At 35.4% G+C, this 27908-nt stretch overlaps 2 protein-coding genes across 2 annotated transcripts in view; one reads left to right on the top strand and one right to left on the bottom strand.

The window, feature by feature from the left end:
• Positions 1 to 160: 160 nt before the first annotated feature.
• On the top strand, positions 161 to 6416 carry LOC145739990 (uncharacterized). The gene is made up of 4 exons (XM_081995311.1): positions 161 to 214; positions 278 to 1073; positions 1456 to 2688; positions 6310 to 6416. Exons 1-4 carry the CDS (start codon positions 161 to 163, stop codon positions 6414 to 6416), a joined length of 2190 nt encoding a protein of 729 aa, XP_081851437.1.
• The window catches only part of LOC145739996 (uncharacterized), a 28843-nt gene continuing 4045 nt past the window's right edge, over positions 3111 to 27908 (bottom strand). The window contains exon 2 of the mRNA XM_081995319.1: positions 3111 to 27763. Within this exon, the coding sequence (XP_081851445.1) occupies positions 6823 to 7998 (1176 nt within the window). The 5' untranslated portion in view covers positions 7999 to 27763 and the 3' untranslated portion in view covers positions 3111 to 6822. The remainder of the gene's footprint in view (positions 27764 to 27908) is intronic.

Here is a 27908-nt window from a genome sequence, read left to right on the forward strand (position 1 = left end):
CTTTGAACAAATCAGAACCATTTATAACGATGCTCTACAAGAGTTAAACAACTGCAAGGAAAAACTACTAGACGAAGAGAGAAAACAAGAATGAAAGCAACAAGATAAGCAGAAAAAAAGTGCCACTCTAAATCAACTCACGCAGGAACAAACCTTGCGAATGAGCGATTTGGATGAACTGGTTGAAGAATTCACTGCAACATTTGATCCCGAGGTAAAAAGTGGACTTTTTTCAACAATTTTGAAAGACTGGAACATCGTAACATCCTTACACTAGGAAATTTCAAAATTGGACGTTGATAAAGTCTCAAAATATTTTGAGGAAAACAAATTCAAGCAACTTCGTACCTTGATTGCCAAAATTCAAGGACAATCTAACAGCAAATCATCACCTCTGAAAAGCGAGGTAGAAAACCAACAACCACAAACGTCAGTGAATAGAACCAATAACATCAGCCTACCTCAAATAAAGATACCAATATTTACTGGAAACTACGAAGAGTGGACGCCATTTGAAGACATGTTCAAGAATGTGATCCATAACAACGAGGCACTCAGCGAAATCGAAAAAATGAACTATCTAAAAGCTCATGTCACAGGGGAAGCTGGCAGAGCAATTCAACATTTTCAAATCAGTTCAGCGAACTACCATATTGCATGGGGTCATCTCAAAGAGAGATACAGTAACGAACGCCTAATCACCAACAAGCTTATTAACAAAATACTGGATTTACCTGACAGCAAACAAGAATCATCAGAGCAGCTAAAAGAAATTTACAACACAACAAAAGAATGCTTGAAAGCCATTGAAGCTCTGAACATGAATACATCTCAATGGGACCCGATCATCGGTTGCGTTCTACTGCGGAAAATCGATAAGAGAACACAAGAGCTATTTGAAGCTAGTTTGATCAATCCACTACAAGTGCGAGAACTCGACGAGATGTTGAACTTCATCCTTAAGCGGTTTCGAGCCATCGAATCCATATCTACCGATCGACATGACGGACGCGAAAACAATAGCAGCATGGGCAGTTATCAACCACATCAGAGAAAACAGCAAAGTCAAAGCTGTAAGTACTGCAATTTATCTAACCATACCATTTATCAATGTTTAAAATTCAAAGCATTAACAGCTTATCAACGGTTTAATGCTGCTAAAGAAAAACGGTTATGTTTAAATTGCTTAAACCACGATTTAACTACAAAATGCCTGTCATTTCAAAAATGCAGAATTTGTTTTCAAAATCATCATACGCTCATCCACAAAGAAAACAACCACAACAAAACGAAAACGCCAAACGAGCAGAAATCAAAACCATATTTCAATCAATCAAACAGGGTAGGAACACATGTCGCGCATGAAGGAGGTAAAACATTATTAGCGACAGCAATCATTAGAATTCAAGATTCAGATGGAAAAAAACGAAAATTTGAGAGCCTTGATCGATTCAGCTTCGCAAGCATCGTTTATCACTATGGAAGCTGCCAATTTACTACAATTACCCAAACAGAAAATTCATGCCGAAATTTCTGGTATAGGGGGATCAACCAATGAGAGCTGCAAATACAAAATATCTGTACAATGCAAACCACGCATTACTAGCAAATTTACGTTAAATACTGAACTGCTGATTTTACAAAAATTAGCAAAAGATATGCCAGAACACCCAATTGAAGTAAACACCGAATTATGGCAAAATAAAATTCTTGCTGACCCAGGCTTCGGAAAGCCGGGTCCAATTGATGTGATTCTTGGAGCCCAAGAATTTCACGAAATTTTGTTAGAAGGAATGGACAAGTCAAACGACGGCCTTGTAGCGCAAAATACAGAGTTAGGCAGGATCATTTGGGGAAGCATTCATCAATCCTTAAAACAAACCAACATTGCAGTAGTAAGCATGATAACACAGTCTGAAGAGAAAGAATTATCACGGTTGGAATTAGAGGAAATTTCGGAAAAACGACAATTAACAAGCGATGAAAATGCATGCGAGGCATTTTACGATAAAACAACATTGCGTAATTCGAGCGGTACGTACACTGTTCAAATTCCGTTTAAAAACGAAATTGAGTCATCGCAATTAGGTGAGTCAAGGCCAAGAGCGTTGGCACGTTTACTGTCCTTGGAGAAACGATTATCTAATGATTACAAGTTGAATTTGGAATATAAAAAATTTATGAGTGAATACATTAAGCTAGGTCACATGAAACAGGTGCAGTGGAGTAACCAAATCCAAGGAAAATATTACATACCTCATCAACCAGTTATCAAAGAAACCAGTACGACTACAAAGTTGAGAGTAGTGTTTGACGCATCATCAAAAACGACAAATGGAAAAAGTTTAAATGACATCATGCACGTAGGTCCTAAAATTCAAGATGACCTTATAGATATTTTATTACGTTGGAGAAGTCACAGAATAGGATTTACAGCCGACATAGAGAAGATGTATAGACAAATTCGAATTTCCGAAGAAGATCAGGACTATCACAGAATCTTATGGAGATTCTCGACAAACGACCCAATTCAAGAATTCAAGTTATTGACCGTAACGTATGGAACGGCTGCAGCACCATACTTGGCTGTAAAAACAATTCAAAGGTTAGCGGAAGACGAGAAAATGTCGTATCCAACAGCATCAAAAATCAGCTTACAGGACTTCTATGTGGACGATCTAATGTCAGGTGAGTAGTAGAGCAATGGGGATACTGGACCATTTTGATGAAATGGTGAAGGCGCGAGGCGTAGCGTGTTGCCCCCGTAGCCCCGTGGGGGCCCCCTCGTGACGTGGGGCCCCCTGTCACTTGTCATACGTCACACGTGGGGCCCCCCTGTCACTTGTCATACGTCACCCCACCTGTCACCATTTTGGTGGGTGGGGCCCCCTGTCACTTGTCATACCCCACCTGTCACCATTTTGGTGGGCGCGTCCCGGTGCCTGCGTGTCACTTGTCAAAACAGGTTCGGTGAAGGTCACCCCCACCCCAACCCCAACCCCTAACCCCCAACCCCTAACCCCCAACCCCTAACCCCCAACCCCCAACCCCTAACCCCAACCCCTACACCCCAACCCCAACCCCTAACCCGAACCCAAAACAACCACTAGTGGAAAATAAAAAAATACTAAGTACTTAATGTTTTTTTTTATTGCGGAAGTGTATTAGACACCCAATCATGTATTTCAATACAATTGCGAAAACTACAAACATATGGTTTATCTGCTAAATGCTCCATGCATTTTGGGTAACTCGGTTGAGTTGGCGGTGCGGACCAATCCAATGACATATCAATAATACTTGACCCATTGAAATGGTAACTTCTTTAGCAATAAATTCTGAACCTTGCACCCCGTTTAAGGTAAAACCTTGAATATCAACAGCAAACACTTTCATTTTTTTCAGAGAGAGCTCAACTTTTTAGGTCAACAGTCGGACACCTACTGAAAAATGATCAAAAAGTGATTTTTAATTTCATACATGGTCTGACCAGGGTCACTACGTAGTAATTTTTACGCTTATTTTTCAAGTAATTAGGTATTTGATTGCAAATATATTCAAAAACAACAAATTATGCTTTTTGTTAATGTCCTATCAGCCCATATTTGGTGCTGCACTTTTCCCACCATTGACACATAATTGTTGTTGATGTACGCTTATTTTTCATGTATCTACCCACAAAATATATTTAAAAACAACAAATATGGGGTTTGTTAATGTCCTATCGGGCCTACTATCAATACATAATTGTTGTTTTTCGCTTATTTTTCATAAATCTGACCACAAAAATATATTCAAAAGTGACAAAAATATGTTTTTGGTAATGTCCTATCTCCCCTTTCTTTGGTCACAACTGCATATAAAAGCAGCGAACGCAGTAGTAAAAATAAACAGATCTTTTCTTCCAAGTCAGTTTGCAGCAGCTAAGATACAACAAAGAACAATGCCTAAGTCACCTGCCATTAGTGATTGTGCTGAAACCCTCATCGAGTTGTGCAACATTGTTACACCACCACAAATCCGGCCCGACGAAGTGATTGAAGAAGAAGAAAACCAAAATAATGATGGTGAAGATGTCGTAAGTGATACCTATAGCTGCTGTACGTACAATCCGAATATTGACGTGAGATTACGAATAAGGGAAGTGAATGATTTTTATGAGGCCCAGGTTGACAAGCGCATCCACAGCATTACTGGAGATGTGAATCAACGAGACAAGGATTGGTGGTTGTGGAATCGTGCTGTACAGCACCATGATTCAATAGTTTTTTGCAATTTCCATTATGTTCTCGAGATAAGATCTATAAATTTAATTATGAATATTTGCCCCGAATGCCATGAAGATTTTGACGATGAGTTTTACAAGAAAGTGGCTTATCACTACAAGGGTGTGTCTTTTTTGCTAGTGCATGAGCATAACTATTTTCATATGAATTGTGATGTGTGTTGTAAAACAAGCGCCTATAATTTCAATTTTTCATGTGTTTGGGGCAACAAAATACAAAAACGTTTAGAAATGGTAAAATTATGGGGAGCACGAGAAGAAGAAGAAGAATAAAATGTGTTTTTTATACTTTTTGGTTCTTTATTTTTCCACACAAAAACTCTCTTACAGCAGCAGCAGCAGCAGCAGCAGCAACATTGTTTTTATTAGTACCCCCACTTGAAAAACAAAAAAATAAAACTTGTTTATTTAATTTACTTTGCGAACAATTTCACTAAGTGGTAATTGCTCCATAATACAATCCTGAATTATTACACAATAAGCTTTAGTAGCTGCGGGTATACCCACTCTTGTTTCAATTTCTATTTTAACATCAATAGCAGATGATTTTAGGCTATCATCACGCCGAGAACAGTCAATAACAAAAATACTGTGGGTTTTAAAAGCATCATAATCCAAAAGTGTTTCCCTCCTTTCCGCTGAATTAAAGAAACTCGATGCAAATTGTACATAGTTGTAGTGGGCGTCAGCATAATCATTATTGGTAAAATTTAAATTCAATCGCTCATAAGGATAATATTCACCGTTGAGAAATAGTCTGATATCAGATATATTCAAATTATCAAACTGAGTTATGTCCTTCAAAGCTTGATTAATTCTGTTTGTTTGAAATCCAACGATGATGTAACGAGGGCAATCTACATCTGTAGTTGTTTTCACACTCCAAATCTCTTTTGTAGAACCTGCATTAAGGCTAGGTAATTCATGTAGTTCCCATTTTCGGAATGGAATTAGAATGGGTTTATCGTTACGTAATGATTTTAGCAGCTCAAGTTTAGTTTGATCATTGGGTGCCACATGTTTGACTTTTAATTCAATATTATTAATAGTTAAGGTGAATGTTGTATCATCCTTGGATACGAGAACACAATTAGTGTCAGTTCGTGAACGAACGAATCTAAAAGTGTGTCTTCCACTCATAATTACTTGATAATCTTGGAAAATGCCAAAAAAGTGTTTTAAGGGTATCCTCATGTAAAAAGTACCATCCGTATTTACTGACACATTCTCTGGGTAACTCCAGCTGGCTGTTTTTAAATGATTTTTATCACTTGTATTGTAACACAGATAGCCACGAATTAGGCTGACAATTCCGGGATTTTTAACATGTTCAACTTCAACACCGTTTAGTTCATAGGTCATGGAATCAAAGAAAAATCCTGCTGCATTATTCACTAATTTCACATCACCCGTTCCCGCTATTTTTGATAGTTTTCCTTTAATAGACAAAGCTGCATCGCATAATAGAACCCAAGCATCATTGCGGTTTACAGTTATCTCAATAATATCATTGTTTTGAAAGGATTTTATGTATGGTAAATATGTTCGAAATTCGATGTGATTAATGGAATTGTCGCTTGTAGGCAGTTGGTAGAGGTCTAAAATTTGGCTTGGCAACATAGCCGATTGAAGATAAGAATAAACTGTTGACGGTAGATAACGTTCCGCTTAGGTTTTTACTCCTGCTGTGCCGCAAGGGAACTGCTGACGGTGTACCATGCACTTGATTTTTATAGGGTGTGATCACTAAGACCATTTTTTTAATTCCAATCGAATAATAATTTCTTCGCCACGAAAATTTACTAAATTAGAATTCTGATCAAGAACTTGTAGAGTAATGTTACTGATATCAGTACGATCGATCGGTAAATATATTAAATTTCGCGGCACTTCGTCAATTGCAAATCCGGGGTCGCTGTTTATCGGAAATTCGTAGATGGTGTGTGAAGGTCGATCGTTGTAGTAAGCTCCTTGTGTTATGTTACTATCAATATGAATGGTTCGTACTTTTACAATGTTTACAGGTAGATCGGATTTATGTACTTCACCAGCTTTTAACAGCCGATGTGAAAAACCCAAAAGTCCGGCTAATGAACTCTCAGGCCTAAAGTCTATGTCGAAAGTGGGGTGAAATATTTCACACTTTAAGGTATTATTATTTGGTCGCAAGAAAAACGTTGGCTCTCCTTCTTTAACTATATTGTTTGACCCTTGTTGAAAGAAGCTTTTTAAATAATTGTATATATCGGTTATTTCATAAGCTCCGGGAGAAATGTTGATAGATTTTGCGGATTCGGTATTATCTATATAATGAAATATACTGTTGTTTGTTTCGATGTTGGGTATTGTATTATACGAATGAAATCCAATTAAAGCAAGACTATATTGGAAACTTGGGTTCAAATTGATGGGTATGGGGAGGTCTATAGATAAAGTTGATTGACGTCCTTTTAAAGTGAAGATTAAGGACATACTGACTGACAGTAGTGGGATTGTGGGGTATTTTATAGACAAATGTTACTAAAAAACATAAAATTTTATTCAATTACATTATATAAAAATTCAATACAAAGATGGCCGCAATTATATGTGTTGAATTTCTGATAACGATCCTTATTGTATAATATTTTAACATTAGAACCAAAGTAACGAACTAGTTCTTGTGGTGGTTTTAATTGGCCGAAACTATCAAAATAATTTACAGTGTTGCCATGTTTTTTGTATGCCACCCAGTGAGTACCTTTATGAACTGAAGAGTCCAAGTTGACTATACCACATTCCCTGTATTTAATAGTTTTGGGAAGCGTATCTCGCATAAAGACCCCTCTAAAATGAGGTATTTGCAATTGTTTTATATAATTTAAAATTTCATAATTGCTCAAGGCATGTTTGGGAAGGGCTATTGGAAGTTTTTTTTTTTTTAAATATAACCCAAATCCCCGTTGCGTTTTTTTCAGATAAAGTCCCGAGCCTTTCACTCCAATTTCCTCAGTTTTCTTTTTATCTCCTGTTAGTTTATTTTTTGCATTTGTAATATCTATGACATTCTTGGCGACAGTTGATGCACCCCCAGCCAGTGCTCCAAGCGCTCCTAACGCCGAGAGAATTGGTAAAAGTGGTAATATTCCCCCCAATTTTTTATCATCAAAAGGGATGCTTCGGGGAATTCGAATTTTTCTTTTACCTCCAGCTTTCTTTATAGCAACACGCGCTGCACGAAGCGCATGTAACGATGATTTCCTTAACAATTTACCATTCTTACCATTTAACAAATCATTCTTATTTTTAAGTAGTTCAGTCAACGACTTGGCAGTAGGTCTTAAAATGGTGTTGAATGATAGGGTTTTCTTTGCTTTCTTTTTCATGCCCATTCCCAATTTTCTTTTTACTTTCATACTGTTTGTAATTAGCCACGCAGCACTTTTTTCACCAAAACTTGAATTTTTCGCCTTAACACGGTCCCAAGCTTGATTTTCTAATATTGCATCAGCTTTATGTCGGTCTTGTAACGATTTATTTTTGCTGTATGCAAGATCGTGCTCTTTGCAGGCACTATCTAAAGGATTAATTCCAGTGTCTCCTCTAGCTAAGCGTTCTTTCACACGAGTTCCGGGTCCACACCACTGATAGGAAGGTAGATGTAGTTCAAAGGGTAATTTGTTAATTAGGGAGTTGACAATACCAGCACCTGTGTGCTCTTGGATTATTAACATACTACTGAAGTTACCATCTGTAAAACAGCTATATAAATAGGTTGTTCACCTAACACAAGAACCATTTTTCTCTATGAAAATGGAGGTAGTGCTGCAAGACATAGATCTTCCAATAGAGAATTTAGACTTTAAAACAACTGAAGATGTAAAACATAGCAAATTATTGCCAAACTGTTTTCGCGCCATAATTTGTGGGCGAAGTGGTTGTGGAAAGACAAATCTGTTTTTATCGTTATTGTTTAATGTGAATGGATTACGATTTGAAAATGTGTATGTGTATTCAAAATCTCTTTTTCAACCTAAATATGCGCTATTGGAGGAAGTGTTAAAAAATGTTAAAGGTGTGGGGTATTTTCCCTTTACAGATAATGATGAGCTAATTGTCTATCAAAATGCTAAAAAGAATTCCATATTTATATTTGATGATATTGCATGTGAAAAACAGGATAAAATACGTTCATATTTTTCAATGGGTCGACATAATGACATTGATGTTGTTTACATTTGTCAAACGTATTCGAAAAATACCCAAACAATTAATCAGAGATAATTGCAATATAATAGTTTTGTTTAAACAAGATGATGTGAATTTGAGACATGCTTTTGATGAACACGTGTCACCAGACATGACTTATGATGTTTTTAAAAAATTGTGTTCTGAATGCTGGAATGATAAGTTTGGAGTTTTAATTATTGCTAAAGATTTTGATTTAGATAGTGGGCGGTACCGTAAGGGTTTTGACAAGTATATAAAAGTGTTGTAACTGTTTGTATACTTTATTTCCGTTATGAAACTCCTTAGTAAAGCAGATGCAGAGCGTAAAAGAAGAATTGCCGAATTGAGTCAAAATGTTCGGAAAAAATATCAATCTCTTAAGCTAGGCCGATCTGAAGAGGACAAAACGTTGAACGAATTGTTCAAACCAGTTACAAAACCACTTGCTTTAATTCTAACGCAACAACAACAACAACAACTAGTTCAACCTCATCAAGAACTAAAACCTAAGAAATTGTTTGAGGCGGAGGAGGAGGAGGAGGAGGAGGTTGAGGGGGACGATGAGGATATAAATAATGAAACCAAAATAGAGCAGAATAGTGATGACACAAGTGATGACTATTATGAATCTTCTGATTCTGACTACTCTAAGATTGCACAAACGTACATCACAGAATACCTCAAGGCATCGCCAAAAATAGATATAACATTTGGACCTGCATTTAATAAAGCTGCCGATAAATGGACTTTAGGAAAGTCAGATCTCAGTTTTAAAGATAATGGTGATATAATAATAAACGGTACACGATTTAAAGGAACTAGGGGGCTTTACAATTTGTTGTTTTACAAAGATCCAAGTGATTTTGCAACCAGCGACCATGAGAATTATAAAAAAATTGTAAATCTGACTAATTTATACAGAACAGACTTTCTACCTGCTGGGAAAATAAAGGGGAGTTCATCTGCTAAATATAAGAATCTTGTTCGTAATTATCTATTACCTGCTCCCACACCTCAGAAAAAAGGTGGTGAAGTGAAAATGATTTATAATACAAATCCAGTTGACTATGTATGGTGGAATGATGTCAATGAACTAGTTGACCGATTACGACTGTTATATGCATCGAAAGGGGCCGGCAATACTTCCCATGATAATGAAATCGCATCAATAATTGAGGAACTTAAAGAAGCAAATATTATTTATTAGGTCTCAGTATGAAAATGAGTCTTGATAAGTTCGGACGTCACTCCAGAAAACAAGCTGCAACAAGTTACTCCAAATCAGTGTTACCCCATACACCTGAAGGAGATATTGATGCAGAAAATTTGAGAATTTGTAATTTAAAACCACCTATAGACGAAAATGATGCAACTACTAAGGAATATGTAAATAATTTATTGTCAAATATAAAAGATACAAAAGTAAAAATGAGTAAGGAATATGTAAATAATTTAATTGCAATTTATATAGATAAGAATATAATAATAAGAGATATAAAAAATGATGTTGATAAGGCGCATGATCTACTTAAGCAACAGGAAACTATCTTAAAAGATCTTCAAAAACAGTACAAGCTCTGGTGCTATAGAAATGAAACCTGTGTAGTTCTCCCAGATATCCCCCGGTGATGTCTAAAGAAAAAATTCAGCTTATTAACGAGTTACATAAACCCATTCGAAAAAAGTTTCCTAGACGACGTACTATTATTAAGGGTTTGAATGATCTGTGGCAAGCTGACCTTGCTCAAATGGATATGCATGTTAGAGAAAATAAACAATTCAAATATTTCCTTGTTGTCATTGATTGTTTCTCAAAGTACGTTTGGACTGAACCTTTGAAGACAAAATCGGGTGAAGAAGTAACTGCCGCATTTGCTAAGATACTACAACGTGCTAAGACTGGACCGAAAAATCTTCATACGGATCATGGAAAAGAATTCTATAACCACAGGTTTCAAAATCTCATGCAAAAATGGAATATTAATCATTATAGTACCTTCAGTCACACCAAGGCCGCTATAGCGGAACGCTGTATCAGAACGCTTAAGGAAACTCTTTATAAATTTTTTAGTTTAAACGGAAGTCACAAATGGATTGGTATATTAGCAGACATTGTTAAAAACTACAATGAAACCATACACTCAACTACAAAAATGAAGCCCGTTGATGTTAATAAGAAAAATTAAAAAAAATTGTTGTCTACAGCATATAATAATATTAAAATGGTTGATTTAACAAACAAATTTAAGGTGGGCGACTTAGTACGTATTAGCAAAGCAAAACATGTTTTTGAGAAAGGATTTTTACCTAATTGGACTACTGAACTCTTTAAAATTAGTCAGATTAAACTTACAAATCCTGTAAGCTATTTATTGGAAGATCAGCAGGGTAGACCCATAAAAGGGGCTTTTTACCGTCAAGAATTACAAAAAACCCAACAACCGGAGGTGTTCTTGGTTGAAAAAATATTGCGAAAGAAGGGTCAAAAGGTGTTTGTAAAGTGGCTTGGTTTCGACAAATCTCACAATAGTTGGATAGATATTAGTAATAAATTATAATTTTCAAATGCTTAAAAATCTGATCAATTAAGTTTAAGCATCTTTGAGAACCCAACAAAATTGAAAAAATGACTGCCTCCTATGACAATAGTTGTATATTAGTAATAAATCATAATGCACATGCGTTAAACTAATAAAATAACACACACACAGCTTATCACTCTAAAATTAGTAGTGCTTCAATTTTCATTAAAGCAACATGTGTAGTGAAGTATTAGATCAGGATGTTACTGAGCTTTTAAATATGTATGAGAAAGCTACGCATAAAAACATTGCATTTAATGGGGGGCAGTCAACCAGAACAACAGTGTTATCTGCTGAACACCACTTTTGCATGCCCCAGTAGCGGATTTGACAGTTGTATTGGTCTTAATATGTCAATGGATTTTCAACCAACTATAAGGATTCCAGTGGCAAACGGTACATTTTGTTTTACCGAAAGTGAGTGGAAACACCTCATTATCAATCTTCAGTGGTTTCAAAACAATTACTTTAAGAATAACAATGACGTCAGCATGCAAGTTTCATCCTGCAACGGCTTAATTACGACACACCTAATGAATGATAACACTAAAGTTCTTGCGTTAACCAATCAGGACGCCACATTGTACTTAACGGAAAGTAATGTATGCGATTTGTGCATTATTGATTGGTTTTTTATAGACACTAAAATTAGTGAGTTAAAAATATTGGATTTTGCCAAATATTATTATAATTTTGTAAATGTATTTCACGACTATATAACTGTTCATCATGTTTCTGTAGATAAAATTGAAGCTCTTGTACGCGTGTTTTGTAATATTAATTCTCATGTAGAAACATATTGTATAAGGGAGTGTTTAGCTAATAACAAAAAACAGCTTATACAAGATTTGCAAAACAATAAAAAACCATGAAAACGTGATTGAAGTATTTCACTGGAACCCTAACCTATGACAAATAAACCAGTTTAAAATTAATTGTATATCACTTTCTTAATCATATTACTCCCAACTTCCTTGCAGTAATGAAGTGCTTAATTGTGTTTTTGGTTTTAGTTAGCAGTTGTTGTTGTGATGCTAATTTTAGTGCTACAGATTATTTAACTAAATATGGTTATCTTAATATTTCAAGTGCAAATGAAAACGCTCAAACAGATCTAACGGATGCCTTAATGGCATTTCAAGAGTACTACAGCTTAAATGTAAATGGAATTCTTGATGATCAAACATTAGAATTTATGAAAAAAGCTAGATGTGGTGTGAGTGACAATGCATTTTCACTTCAGGGAAAATGGGGTAAACAGAAATTAGTTTGGCATATTGCTCACCCTACCACTCCGTTACCACATGCAAAACTAGTGCAACTAGCCTCGCAAGCTTTTAGTGTGTGGAGCAATGTTACTAATTTAGAATTTATAAGAGACATTAGAGACCCGGATTTGATAATTTCATTTGTTAGCTATAACCATTCTAACCAGGTTAGATGCTTAAAGAAAAACTGCCCTTATAATTTTGATGGGGTAGGTGGTGTATTAGGCCATGCGTTTGGACCAAATGGACGCAATGGAAGTACTTGTCTCGAGATTCACTTAGATTCTTCAGAAAAATGGTATCTAGGTACAGATAAAGCACCTTCAAATGAGCACAGCTTCATAGATGTTTTAACGCATGAGATTGGTCATGCGCTCGGACTAGGACATTCAGCTGTTCCCAAAGCCATCATGTATGCATACTACAACGATAATTCACGCTTACACTCGGACGATATTTTGGCTATTCAAAGTTTATATGGATTTAAAACTACTACTACTACTACTACTACTACTACTACTACTATTGAGCCATCTCGCACCGTCTATAAACCTACTCTGACTAGTACCATGCACACACCCTATACACAGCCGCTCTTACCGTACAAGCCTGAAATTAAGCCGCAACTTGATATATGTGATGTAAATCCAAGTGATTTGTTTTTCTTAATAATGCATTACAACTTATATATCCTACATTCAGATCAAATATGGATTATGGATTTACAGTTTAAGAAAATGTCTAAAAAGAGTATTTCTATCTACTCTGTATTTCCTTTTTTACCTAAAATAGAAAAAATTACGGCTGCCTATCAAAGACCTAATAATGAATTAGTTTTAATTGTAAATAAGGAAATCTATGTTATAAACGATAAAAATTTTAAGCTAAGTAGAAAACTTTATTTATCAGATCTACAGATTCCCTTTGAAAACGATTTGATTGGGGCAATCAACACCTATAGCGGGAAAACCATATATTTTTTTAGCGATAATTATTACTGTATAATCAATGAATGTTCCTTCACTGTAGAAAACTATGGGTATATTTCGAAAGACTTTAACGGAATTCCTCCAGCTATAAATGGAGCTTTCCGTTATACCAATGGGTTGTTGTATTTTTTCCAAAATCAGCGCTATTTTGAATATGATGAATTTTCAAATGCTTTAAAAAAATCTGATCAATTAAGTTTAAGCATCTTTGACATTCCCTGTCCAAATTTGTTCTTGTATGAACAACTTAAAATACTACTTACTCATATAACAAAGGTTGTAAATAAATAAAAAAAAACATTGTATAAAGTACATAATTAGCAGGTTTATTACAGCCCCCACAAAGCACGCCTATTTCATGTAATCTAACTACATGATTACAATGCTCACAAAAATAAAAATCCATTATTTCAGAACATCGTAGGGAATTGAGAAAGTCCACCTGCCCCTTCGCCTCCTCCTCCTCGTTTTCGTGTGGCGCGAGTAACAGCTCTTCAAACGGAAGGGGTGGTATTAGCAATAACAATTCTTTAAAACAACAGCAATTTTCTGCATCCAAAACGGTTTTACTCGACACCTGATCCATTTCAAACACCGTCATTTTTTTTTTCTCTGTCTAAACTAAAATAGAATTTTTACTGTAACCTCATCACAAATGCATAATCACTTGCGTGGGTGATGCAGTTCATGCGTGGGTAATGCAGTTCATATGTAAAATCTTGGCTTTCACGCGAGTCAAGTAAATTAATAATATAAACATTTGCATAGGAATGACTTCATATATTTTATTCCTTTATCACATGCATTGGAAATGTGGTAAGCGAGGCGGAAATGTGGTAGACCACCCCCCTCCCCCAAATGCATATAAAACCAGTCAACAAGAGTTGAAAACATTAGTCTACGCACAAACGTACCTATCTACCTTAAACAAAACAATCATGAACCTAACCAAAATTAACGAATCCGGCAGTTTGGTTGAAAACCCTCTACTAAAGTTTCAACAACTTGAATTAAACCAATTGTATCCCTTGCACAACCTAAAAGTGGTCAATTCAAAATTTGGTGATGTGGTTCGGGCCGAGTTGTCTGACAGCGTGGTGTTTTTGCCTAGTCGGATGACGACACCCATTAAAGACAGTTTGGCGGAGTTTATACCGCTGAAATATGGCCTAAAATTTTTAGGTATGAAAGTGGTTAGTGGTTTATCACCAACACCAATTGTGGAAATAACGGAAATTGATTCACAAATTGGTTCGGACCAAGTTAAAGAAAAATGATTTCTACTATCAAAATGTGTCACAAGAAAAGCAAAATTATTCTAGGCTTGATCAAAATCGAGGTATAAGAAATAGTAATACCAGAAATAATTATTCATCAAAATGTAAAACTTTTAATCGAGGTAGCAACAAGTTTTACAATTTTGGACAAAATAAGAATGTTTCTACACATCAGAATCCTAGTAAATGTGAAAACTCAATGTTAAGTGTTGATGAAGTTGCTCTAAACTCGACAAACAGTAAAGATAGCAATTTATTGTCAATCAAAGCTTCAATAAATAACGAAGACAATTTGTTTGATGTAATTTTAGACACAGGATGTGAACCAAATTTAATTGATTTAAATCTTATAACTAACATGTCTTTATCATCAGAGAAAATCCAATTAACTTCGGTAGGAGGTTATACTTTTAACCCAGTTGGTACTTCGAAAGTAACTCTAAAAATTAACAACATAAAGTTGGATATTGAAGCATTAGTAGTGAAAAATCTTTCTAAACCTCTAATTTTGGGACATAATTTTTTATCGAATTTTAACGCAATGATTGATTACAATAACAATATTTTGAGTTTTTCAACCAACAACAACGATAAAGTAACAGTTAATCTCAATCGACCTGATTTAGATGTTACATCTAAAAACCAAGTTCAGAAAGAGTATCTAATGGGTGTAGAAATTTCTGACGTCAAAAACACAGTAAAACCTGTAATAAAATTAAAAGTTGCTCGAAAGTATATTGTAAAACCAAATACGCAAATAACGTTAAGATTGAAAACAGCGAATAATGTACCTGATTTAACGAAATGCATTTTTATTAAAAGAGACAGTTATTTATGTCCAAGAAATCTGTGTGTAGGCACACCATTTTTGCAAAATGGACACAATTTATACATTAAAATTGTCAATAAGGGATTTAGAACAGTTCCTATTTTAAAGCATTCTGTTATAGGTAAATTCGACGTTAATGAATCAATCAATACAAATACGACAAAGGATTCAATGTTATGCATTTCAGAAAAACGCAAATCAAAAACTGCTAATAAGTTTCAGTCCGATTTTCCTGTTCAATCGAAAATGTTACATCCTAATTTACAGACAAGTAACATAAATGAAATCGATAATATTGATTATCGAAGAAACGTTGCGATGTTTAAATCAACTCATAAAACTTCACACCAAAATAGAGACACAGCTGACCAAGTCGAATTAAAAAATGTAACATTCCCAGTATACGAATTTTGTGGATTACAATATTCAAAGCAAAATGGGTGCTTTTAGCATTTCTATTTAGTAAAAGTTTGTATAAAATTTAAGCTAAAAAAAAAAATAAAAAATAAATAAAAAAAAAACTGCTGTCAAGATAGCAGAGGAAATAGTCACCAGACAGAGAGCCAATCAAAACCTCACAGTGGCCAGCGTCAACGCTGCTCAAGCAGGTCAACTGACTGCATTATGGATGGCATCCGAGCAAACCACGTTGCTTGACCAGGAAGTAGCAATGCAGAAGGTGATGACCATTTTACGCCGCCATCCGCCCTCTAGGAATCGAATTCAGGCATACTTTAACTACATGATTGTTAATTTACGCCAAGAACAAAACGCAGCTTACTCCATGACAGAAGGTGAATGCAGGCAAAGATTGCATGTGGAAAATGATCACTTCTTTGATATTCCACTTGCTCCAGAAGTCCATCCCCAGAAATTTCGTGCATTAGAAATGGGCGCCAATTGTGCTTCTATAGATCTCCTTGTAGATGACAATACTAAGGAGATTTTCAGGAGTATGAGAGAGATCAATGATGTCCCAGTTATTATTGCACAGGACCTAGAGATTAACATTGTGCCTGAGAATGAAGTTTCCAATGTGTGGGCTAGACTTGATGAAGACAATGTGACTCAATTTTATCATATCCTCGGAGAGATTGAGGTTGAAGACATTTTTGTTAGGATGACTGCTTACTTAATTGTAAGCTTACTTAACATCACCAAGAGTGGGAATGTGACTGAAAGATACCTAGACAGACGAATTGACCAGCTTGCGACGGAATTCCAGGCTGCAAATCTTAACCTTCACATCAATTCTGAGATCATAACCGCTTATGCTAAGATGTTTCCGACTACAAATCTCACAGCCGATTACGTGTACAAAGTGTTGTCAACTTACTATACTATCTTTAAGGGAGTTGACGCCGGTCCAGTTACTTGGATGATTGAACAGTCCGCAGCGTCTAATGTGTCGGCAGCTCTAGCTGTTGCTGAAATGATCAGGAAAAACCAGTGCGAGAGGTACCGGGATCGATACCCGACTATGGCAATTTCATTTCGATGCTTCGATATGGAATTGTGTTTTGGGGTAATGCCAGCAACTTGGAGCAACCTTTTGTTATCCAAAAGAAAGCGTTGAGAATAATTTTAAATCTGGCATTTAAACAATCATGTAGGGGGGTTTTTCGACAGAACGGGTTTTTGACTGTTCCAGCCATATATGTGCTCGAGTGCCTAATGTTCCTCAAGAAACATCCTAGATGTTTTTCTTTATCAGCCATCACACATGAACATGGTACTCGCAATAAATACCGCTTGTACAATTGTCCTAAACATCGATTAACATTGACTGAAACCAACTGCATGTACTCAATGATAAGCATATACAATAAACTGCCTGCAAGGATAAAGGAGATTAACTCGATTCAGGCTTTCAAAAACTCTTTAAAGAAGTACCTATGTGATGTTGAACCGTATTCACTGCAGGAGTTTCTGGACTCTGATGGAAAATAATTTAGAAAATAAAAAATAATAATAAAAATGAAAGAGGTACTTTCGGTCTAGCAGTGCACGCTTATGCTGTCTGTCTTGTGTTAATTTTATATGTATTTGTTTTCATTATTCTGCATCTATCTAAGTTTATTTTAAGTAATAATTGTACTGTAAATGCTCTTTGTGTCAGTTTTGACGTTTTGACGCAACCATTTGACGTATTTCAACACATTTCTGTTAACTTATTGTTGTTGAAATAAAGGCATTTTATTTATTTATTTATTTATACATGGTTTGGTAATTATATTAGTGAGCCAGAAAATCAGATGAAAACATGGCTACTACTTTCGACTTCTCAAGCAATATTTTATACATTTCCAGAAACTGTTGGAAATAAGGGAAGTGATTCGGTCAGTTCCTTGCTTCATCACTTTGTATTCAACTATCTCAACGAAGAAGTTCAACATTTAGAAATATTTTGCGACTCGTGTGGGGGGCAAAATAAGAACTATACTGTGTTCCGACTTCTTCACTATATAGTCCACGTTGAAAAAAGGCTACAATCGATAAAACTTACTTTTCCAATAAGAGGGCATTCCTATTTGGAGTGCGACAAAGACTTTGGTTTGATTAATCAAAAGAGCCGAGCTGAAGTACCGGAAGATTGGATTGAATTATTCAAATCAGCTAGAGTTAAACCAATGCCCTTTGAAGTGGTTGAAGTGTAACAAAGCAATTTTAAGAACTGGACGTTCTTTTTTAACTCTTTTTTAACAAAATGGAACTGGAAAAATTACTGAAGCACAAGAAAATTGGTGGTTGTGGAATCGTCCAACACAACACCATACCATGTTATCATTTTGCAATTATTACTATTCAGCTATGATAGAATCAAATGGAACTATAATGATTCTTTGTGCAAAGTGTTACCGTACATTAAGTAATACGTTTTGGGAAAAAGTGGCATACAATGTTAAAGATGTAAGTTTAATGTTGGTTCACGAACATACTAAAGGCCACTTAAATTGCGATATTTGTGCTGTAGATACGTGCAATAATGATAATTCTTTAATATGTTATTGGGGAGAAATTAGTAAGCGTCGAGAAATTGTAAAGTTATGGAGCGCACGTGAAGATTAAATATTTTATAGCGATTGCGAAGACCTTTCACCACCTCAACTAACCAATTCAATGATGGCACCATGCGAGATTTCCTGTCTTCTGAATTTGCTGGAACTTCTTTGGCCCATTCAAGTGGAGCAACTTCCTTTTTACCTGATATTACAATGGTTAGAATTAACGCAAGTAATCATGCAGAACGAAAACAACTTAGCTGGCAAACGCTCATTAAAGAACTTTTTACTACCACTCCAGAAAATAAAGAAGCAAATCAAACTAGCGGGGAGCAACAAATTCAACGAATACACAATTTCATTTCCGAAGTTCGTAGATCTCTTAAAGGAGCACGACTACTTCACGACATTTTGCCAAACGTCACTAGAACCGAATCTGCAGCAATGCTTAAAGCAACAATGGGAACAAAATATAACGGTGGTTTATTCTGGTGGATCTTCCACACTGACCTTGTCCACATCCTCCGGTTTGTTCCTGGGTAAGCGGGTACTGCAAATGTTCACGCTTCAATACAAGTTGCTATGGATTTATTTAATTCTGAGTTGGTTGAAAAAAGTATAAATGATATTTATGAGTGGATAAGTAACAAAACTCCATTGTATGCAGCTTTTCATGGTAATACAGATGATTATTATTAATCTATTGAAGATTCAGTACAAGTTTTAAATGAACTTCTGTATTTTCAATATAATAATGATGAAACAAGTATTTTAAATTTTTTAACTGATTGTATTAATGTTATTGATAAAAAACTTCCAAAAGTTAATACAGGGTACGGCAACCAAACTTGCTGATTTGAACAGGGCGCCATGGAGGGAGTGGGTGTAAGACATGGGTGGGGATAGGCTTACAAGCAGGTGTCGGTTGGGAAGTTTTTTTGATATTAGCTTCAGTAGCGAAAATGCATTGGCCGAAGGAGCAACGTGCGTTTGTCGTAGAGGCCTACTTCTCCAACGGTCACTCGATCATCGCCGCGCAGCGTGCATTTCGGGCACACTTCAATATTCCCCCCCGAGGTGTCGTTCCTGGACGAGAATCGATTATTTCGTGGGTCAGCACCTTCAGGAGAACTGGCAATGTTCAGAAAAAAAGAATAGGGTTACCAAGGCCGGTAAGAACACCACAGAACATCGAGGCAGTAAGACAGTCAGTTTTACGATCTCCTCGGCGCTCGGCAAATAAGCATGCAGCTGCTCTTCGACTTTCGGATCGTTCGGTAAGGCGAATTCTGCATGATGACCTCCATTTTCATCCATACAAATTGGCTGTAGTGCAAAAACTTTTCGTACGAGATTTTCTTGCTCGACGAAATGCTTGTGAAGCGTTGAATGAAAACTTACCTTCCGATGCACTTGTGTTCTTCAGTAATGAGGCACATTTTCATTTGTCTGGGTGCGTGAATAAACAAAATATGCGCTATTGGAATAATAAGAATCCGAGAGAACTTCACGAGAAACCTCTTCATAGTGAACGTGTTTCTGTGTGGTGCGCCTTGTCGCGAGAAAGGATCATTGGTCCTTATTTCTTTGAGGAGAACGAGCGTGCGGTTACTGTGAATTCTGAGCGATATGTCAATATGATAGAGAACTTTTTTCTGCCTACTCTGGGAGAAATTGACATTAGAATATGGTTTCAGCAAGATGGAGCTACAGCACACACAGCGCGGAATGCAATGCGTGTTTTACGAGAAAACTTCCCAGGCCGTCTGATCTCCTTAAGAGGCGATCTGACGTGGCCAGCACGCTCGCCTGATTTAACCCCCTGTGACTTCTTTTTATGGGGCTATCTGAAAAGCATTGTCTACACTGATCGTCCAAGGACCATACCCCAATTAAAGGAAAATATTCGTCGAACAATAGCTGGCATACCCGTCGCTATGTTAGAAAAAGTATATCAGAACTTTGTAAATCGATTAACTCAGTGTATTGACAATGACGGGCGTCATTTGCCCGATATTATTTTCAAAACCAAATAATATTTAATTTCCCATTTTGTATAAATTTGATAAAAAATAGTTAAAACGATATCTATTTACTTTTTTGTTTTATTTGTTAGAATTTGTTATAACTAATCTTAAATAAGACGAGTTAAAAATTATGTTTAGTTTGTAAAAAGGTAAAATTACCTTTTTGTAATATGGTACAAGTTAGTTTTTGAAGTTGGTGTTGCGAAATTTTTTCGGGCTGTCTAATTTAATTTTCTTATCTTAAATAAAACGTTCAAAGTTATTACTCTGTTGCTAATTACAACCCAACAGGTTATGGGCCCAGAGTTCGTTATGCTGCGGAAGTGATTTTGAAGATAGTGTTACAGAGGTCTTCAGTAAAAATAAAATTTGGACCTGGTGTTTGGTCGTGGTCATAAAGGCATAAAATTAAAAACTAAAATGACGGAGGAAGACGTTTCTCAGATTGAGAGATTAACAAATAGTGAAACATATCAAATTTGGAAATTTCAAGTCACAATCCTGTTTAAGGCACATGGATTATGGGAAATTGTGTCAGGAATAAAGAAAATGGAAGATCTGGCAGATGATAAGGAAAAAGCAGATTTTGAAAGGAAAGACGCCCGAGCTCAGAATGTAATAATAACAACCATAGATAAGAAGCAACTAATGCATATTTTTAATTGTAAAAGTTCTAAAGAAATGTACGACAAGCTTAAAAACATATATGAGAAACAAACAGAAGACGAAAAATGTTATTTGATGCAACAATTTTTTAATTTTTCGTACAGCAAAGGAACTGACATTTTAATGCACATTAGCAAAATTGAAAACTTGGCATGTAGGCTAAGAGTACTTGGACAAGATATCCCAGACAGTATGTTGGCATCTAAAATACTTGCAACATTACCTGATCAGTTTAGAAATTTTGCTACGTCTTGGGAATCCACTTCACAAGGTGATAAAACCCTTCAAAATCTCTCAAACAGACTAATTGGAGAAGAAGAAAGACAGAAGAAACAATGCGAACCCGAAGGTATGGTTTTTAAAGCTCAGCTACAACAACAAGTAAATAAGAATAAAACAAGATTTGGAGGAAAATGTTTTAAATGTGGCAAGGAGGGACATATTGCTCGTTATTGTGACAAAAGGTCATGTAGAATATGTAAAAAAACAAATCATGTAGAAAGCAATCTTCCGAAACAGACAGAGCCAAGATCAAGGTCGACAGGAAACTCATAGCAAAATAGCTTTTCTATGTGAAGATATGGATTTAAAATCAAATACAGCAACTTTCTTCATTGACTCTGGAGCTTCATCGCATATGACAAGCAATAAAAATCTGTTCACTTCATTACAAGCAGATTGTTCAGATGTTTTAGTAGCCAAGAAGAATTCATCTATAACTTCAGAGGGTAAAGGATTCATTGAAACAGATCAATGTGTTCTTGAAAATGTGCTGTATGTTCCGGAGTTAAGCAAAAACTTATTATCGGTCAATAAAATTACTGAAAATGGTGGTGAGGTAATATTTACAAGAAACAAAGTGGTCGTTTCTAAAAATAAACTACCAGTGTTGCAAGGTCAAAAGGACAATAGTGGACTTTATTGTATTAAGTTGTCAACTGAAGAAAAATGTTTAATAACAGAAAGAAGGGATCAAAATGTTTTGTGGCATAAAAAATTAGGCCATCTTAGTGCTAGCAGTATGAAAAAACTACAAGATTTTTCAAAGGGCATGATTTTAAATACTGTAGAATGTGACCAAAAAATAAAGGATTGTGTAGTTTGCTTACAGTCTAAGCAAACTCGTAAACCCTTTAACAGCACTAGGACCAGAGCCACAAGACCATTAGAACTGATACATAGTGATGTGTGTGGTCCAATTGAACCAGAAACCTGGGATGGCAATAGGTATTTCTTGACAATAATGGATGATTTCACTCATTACACTCAAGTTTATCTAATGAGACATAAGAGTGAATCAGCTGAAAATCTTAAAAACTACATACACGAAGTGGAAGCTTGTCAAAATTTAAAAGTATCAAAAATACGGTGCGATAATGGAGGAGAATATAAAAATCGAAACTTCATGGATTGGTGCAAAGCTAGAGGTATAGTTGTAGACTATACAGTGTCCTACTCTCCTCAGCAAAATGGTCGATCTGAGAGGCTAAATCGAACCATAATGGAAAAGGCTAGAGCTCTTATATTTGAGGCAAACTTGGACAAGGCTTTCTGGGGTGAAGCTGTATACACTGCAACTTATTTGTTAAATAGAAGTCCTTCAAGTACTATGGATAAAACTCCTATTGAAATGTGGAATGGAAAAAAACCTGATTTAACAAATTTACAAATCTTTGGATGCATAGCTTATGCGAAAAGACTGGGACCAACGAAGAAGCTTGATTACCGTTGTGATGAGTACATTTTTGTTGGATACTCTTTAGGAAGTTATCGCCTGTGGGACAATAAAAATAGAAAAATCGTAACTTCCAGAGATGTTATCTTTAAAGAACCAGTGGTTAGACCAGAATTTAACACAACTAAAAAAACCGTGTTTCTGGAAGATAACCTAAATGAAGAGATTGAACATTTGGAACCTGCTTCAGATGTAAATTTACCTGAAAATGTCATGGATGAAATCTGCAATGAAAATGTACCTAATGAAGAAGTTTCTGATGTCCAAGAAGAAATCGAAAATAATGTTCAAACAAGAAGTGGAAGAATCATCAAGAAGCCTCAACGATTAAATGAGTACGTAATGCTGTCATACAGCGAAGCTATAAATGGGGTTGAAAAGCACAAATGGGTTGAAGCAATAAATGAAGAGAAGGAGTCATTAGAGAAAAATCAAACTTGGATGTATGTGGACAGAGAGGCGGCTAAAAGTAAGAAGATTTTAAGTAGTAAATGGGTTTTTCGAATTAAAGAAAATAATAAATATAAAGCTAGACTAGTAATTAGGGGATTTGAGCAAGAACAGGGAATAGATTATACGGAAACGTTTAGTCCAGTCATAAGTACAGCTCCGTTAAGAATTTTGATTGCTTTAGCTGCTAAAAATAGTTTAATAATTAGGAAATTCGATGTCAAAACGGCCTTTTTGTATAGCGAATTAAAAGATGAAATTTTTATGGAAATTCCAGAGGGTTATTCGAAAGTAAATTGTGAAAATAAAATCTGTTTGTTAAAAAAAGCATTGTATGGGCTTAAACAAAGTCCAATGAGGTGGAATGAACATTTTACTTCTGTTTTAAAATCAATTGGTTTGATACATCTTAAAAGTGAACAATGTATATTCAAAAATGAATCCTCCACCTTATTTCTAGCGATTTACGTAGATGATGGTCTAATTTTACTAAATGATGAGGAACAGATTAATATTTTGATTCAGAAATTAACAACTAATTTTGAGATAGTGTCCTGTAAAAATCCAACTTCCTTTTTAGGTATTGAGATTTGCAAAGGCAAAGATTCTATTAAACTTTCTCAAAGTAAGTACATATCAGAAATCTTGGATGATTTTGGTTTGGAAAACATGAAACCAGTTAGTACTCCTATGATTTATAATCCAAGCACTGATGATACTTGTTTGAACAAAGTTTTTCCTTACAGAGAATTAGTAGGTACATTACTATATGTTTCAAACAAAACTAGGCCAGACATATCTTATGCGGTAGGATATTGTAGTAGGAAATTAGATAAACCCTCAGAACGTGACGTAGGAAATATGAAAAGAATTTTGCGTTATTTAGTTTCAACCATCAATTTGGGAATTCAATATACAAGTCATAGTGAGGATTTAAATTTGTTAGCTTATAGTGACTCAGATTTTGCAGGAGATATATACTCAAGGAAAAGCACTACAGGGTATATCATAAAATTTTGTGGTGGTCCTGTAGCATGGTGTTCTAAACGCCAACCTATAGTATCACTTTCCAGTACTGAAAGCAGAGTATATAGCTGCTGCAGAATGTATTAAAGAAGCTTTGTTTTTAAAATCAGTTATAGATGAGCTTTTGGGAGTAAATATAAATATAAATCTACATGTTGATAATCAAAGTGCTATTACTATAATTAAAAATGGACAGTTTAACAAACGCAGCAAGCACATTGATGTCCGGTATCATTTTATTAATGAGAAGGTATCTGAAGGTATTGTTAAATTGTTTTATTGTCCGAGTAGTGAGCAGCTTGCAGATAGTTTAACCAAACCTTTAGATAAAGTGAAATTTCAAATTTTTAAATGTAATACGATGTTGGATTAGATTTATGTGTTGTAATAGATAATAAGTATTCTTATTTAAGATTAGGAGAGGGTGTTAGAATTTGTTATAACTAATCTTAAATAAGACGAGTTAAAAATTATGTCTAGTTTGTAAAAAGGTAAAATTACCTTTTTGTAATATGGTACAAGTTAGTTTTTGAAGTTGGTGTTGCGAAATTTTTTCGGGCTGTCTAATTTAATTTTCTTATCTTAAATAAAACGTTCAAAGTTATTACTCTGTTGCTAATTACAACCCAACATTATTCACCTTTCAAATCAGCAAGTTTGGTTGCCGGACCCTGTACTATACATATTTTAGGACCTCCTGGATCAGGGAAATCTTATTTTATAGATTGTTTAATTCATAATTTTTTTAACTTTAGTCAAATTGGAAACTTTAATAAGTATACTTCATTTCCATTACATGATTGTGTAAATAGACGAATTTGACTATTTAATGAACCAAATATTAAGCCAGGGGCATTAAAAACATTAAAATTATTGTTAGGTGGTGATTCGTGTCCAGCAAAAATTAAGTAAAGGGTGTCCCAGAAATATTTTCATTTTTGGATCTGTCCTATGGCGCAATACGCATGTTTCGGAGAAAGGAGATAGTTGGCAAACGTTTGGCAACATTGTTAAGTTTTAGTTGCAATGGAGCGTTTTACGGGACCGCAACGTGCTTTTTGAGTTCGTGCGTTTTATAAAAACAACGATTCTTATGCCCTTGTGCGTCGTTTGTACAGGAATCATTTTGTCATAGCAAGAATGAGAGATGTCCCAAGTGAAAATTTGATTAAATATTGTATAAGAAAGTTCGAGAACAGTGGAAACACGATGAATAGTAAACCGCTTGGACGCCCAAGGTCAGCGAGATCGAACGAAAACATTGAACGTGTACGCCAATTCGTTAACGAGGATCCCCGGCAATCATTAAGATTGGGTGCAGCGTCTTTAATTTTGCATAAGTCGACTGTTCATCGCATTATTCGCTAGGATATGCATTTCCATCCATACAAGATTGTTATCACACAAGAATTAAAACCGCAGGATCCCGCTAATAGATCAGAGTTCTGTAGAATAATGAGAGAGGACTTCAACGGTTGCAACAACATATGGTTTTCTGATGAATCCAATTTTCACATTAACGGACATGTTAACAAACAGAACTGCCGATATTGGGCCGAGCAGAACTCGCAAAATCTTTATGAGACGCCATTACACTCGCCTAAAGTTATTGTCTGGGCTGCTATGTCAAGGCAAGGAATCATTGGTCCGTATTTTTTTAAGGATGGTCAAGCTCAAACTGTTACATCTGAGCGCTACTGCCACATGATTAAGACTTTTTTAAGTCCTGCAATTCAGAACCATGGTGGCTACAATAGAAACACGTTTTTCCAACAAGATGGAGCGACTTCTCATGTCACGAATGCTTCCTTGGATGCTCTTGATCAGTTATTCCCAGGGAGGATCATCAGTCGCAGAGGAGACATTAACTGGCCACCAAGAAGTCCCGATTTGACACCAGCAGATTTCTTTTTATGGGGACACCTCAAGTGTAAGGTATACACCCAACCGCCACAGGATTTGAGAGAATTGAAGCAAAAAATACCAGATGAAATTAACGCTGTTCCTCGTGCAATGCTTCAGAGAGTGATCGAAAACTTCGGTTCGAGATTACGAGAGTGTGAAAACATGAACGGTGCTCATTTATCCAATACTCTTTTCCATAAATAAAAATTTAATATTGAGGCTTTCCTTTGGTAATAAATTTATTTAGAAAAACAATTTTTAGTATTTTTTTTATTGCATAAAATAAGCAAATGTTTTTGAAACACCCTTTATAAGAATGATATTCTAGACACGCCCTAAATAATCTGCCTCTGAAGAAAAAAAAGGTTTTTTTAAAAAACATAGTTTTGGGATCATTTGGGTTAATTAACTTGTCCGAGAAAACCCATTCATCCTGGCAAGTTTTAAAAGAATACTATTGGACATTCATTATTTGAAACTTCTAAGTAACATTGTATATTAGGTTATTAGGTGTAACAACAAACTGGTTCTGTCACCTTTGGATTCAACAGCACGCTACAACAAGGAATGTGTATTATTTTCCAATTGATGGAATAGTTTAATGAAAACCAGGTGGAGAGCTTGAACAATTTTGTCTGCTCGAAAAAGGCATATGCGTCTTTCATAAACGATGATATTTCTGCCGCAGACAAGTGGTGCACTTTGTCAAAAATGTGGAAGATCTAACTTTGAAACAAATAGTTCAGATAGTGATATCAGTTCCTTGTAGCAATGCTTATGGGAAAGATTTTCAACTTAATGAACCAGCAAAATTTAATACAAAATACTATTGTAAATGTTGACATAATATGCAATTAGTTAAGTTTTAGAGTACGTTCTTTAATAAAGTTTTAATTTGGATTTATAAATGTTTTGTGTGTTTTTAATTATCTTGCATAAAAAAGCGATTGAAAAAATCACCTAAGTACCTATTAACCTCTCGACAAATTTTCGTTTACTGTGTTTTTGCTCTCCTATTTTCCAAGAGACGATTTTCTTTTATAAAAAAGGTGGCAATCGTATTTATTCCTCGAATGATTTTGCTGCAGAATGTCAATCAGTTGAAAAGTAAATCGTACGTTTGATAGATATAAATGGCTGATTGCTGGTCTATGTTCACTCCCAATGTCAACTTCTGCACAGTTACTCAGTTCGCCATGCGTAGATTGACATTAAAAAGAATGACACTTTTCCTAATACTTCGCCATTTATTCAGACATTAAATGAAAATTCTTGAGCCAAATATTGTGAAGATGTCGAATCAATAAATTACGTAACAGTAGTAATACGTTTTCATTAATGTGGAACTAAAATATATGTTCTCGGTAATTGCTCAATGCTGCATATGGCAGAACAATAAAGCAAATAAAACTACCCACAACCCCCGCCTCCATCTTCAATTTATTAATAAAAAAATAGGAATTCCACTCTTCACCTGGACGACTAGTTTTGCTTCTCACCACCGGGACAATATCTGGAACAAAAAAATATATTAATTTTAGTATGTATTTGAAACCAATTTCTAAGCTTGCAAAACAAACACTTGCTTCTGCGATTTTTAAAAGGTGATTATTTTATAAATAAAAAATATCTGTATAAAAATCTGCGTTTGACAGTCC

This window comes from Ips typographus, unplaced genomic scaffold (assembly GCF_016097725.1).
Source record: "Ips typographus isolate SLU unplaced genomic scaffold, UJ_Ityp_2.0 IpsContig93, whole genome shotgun sequence".
NCBI classification, from domain to species: domain Eukaryota; kingdom Metazoa; phylum Arthropoda; class Insecta; order Coleoptera; family Curculionidae; genus Ips; species Ips typographus.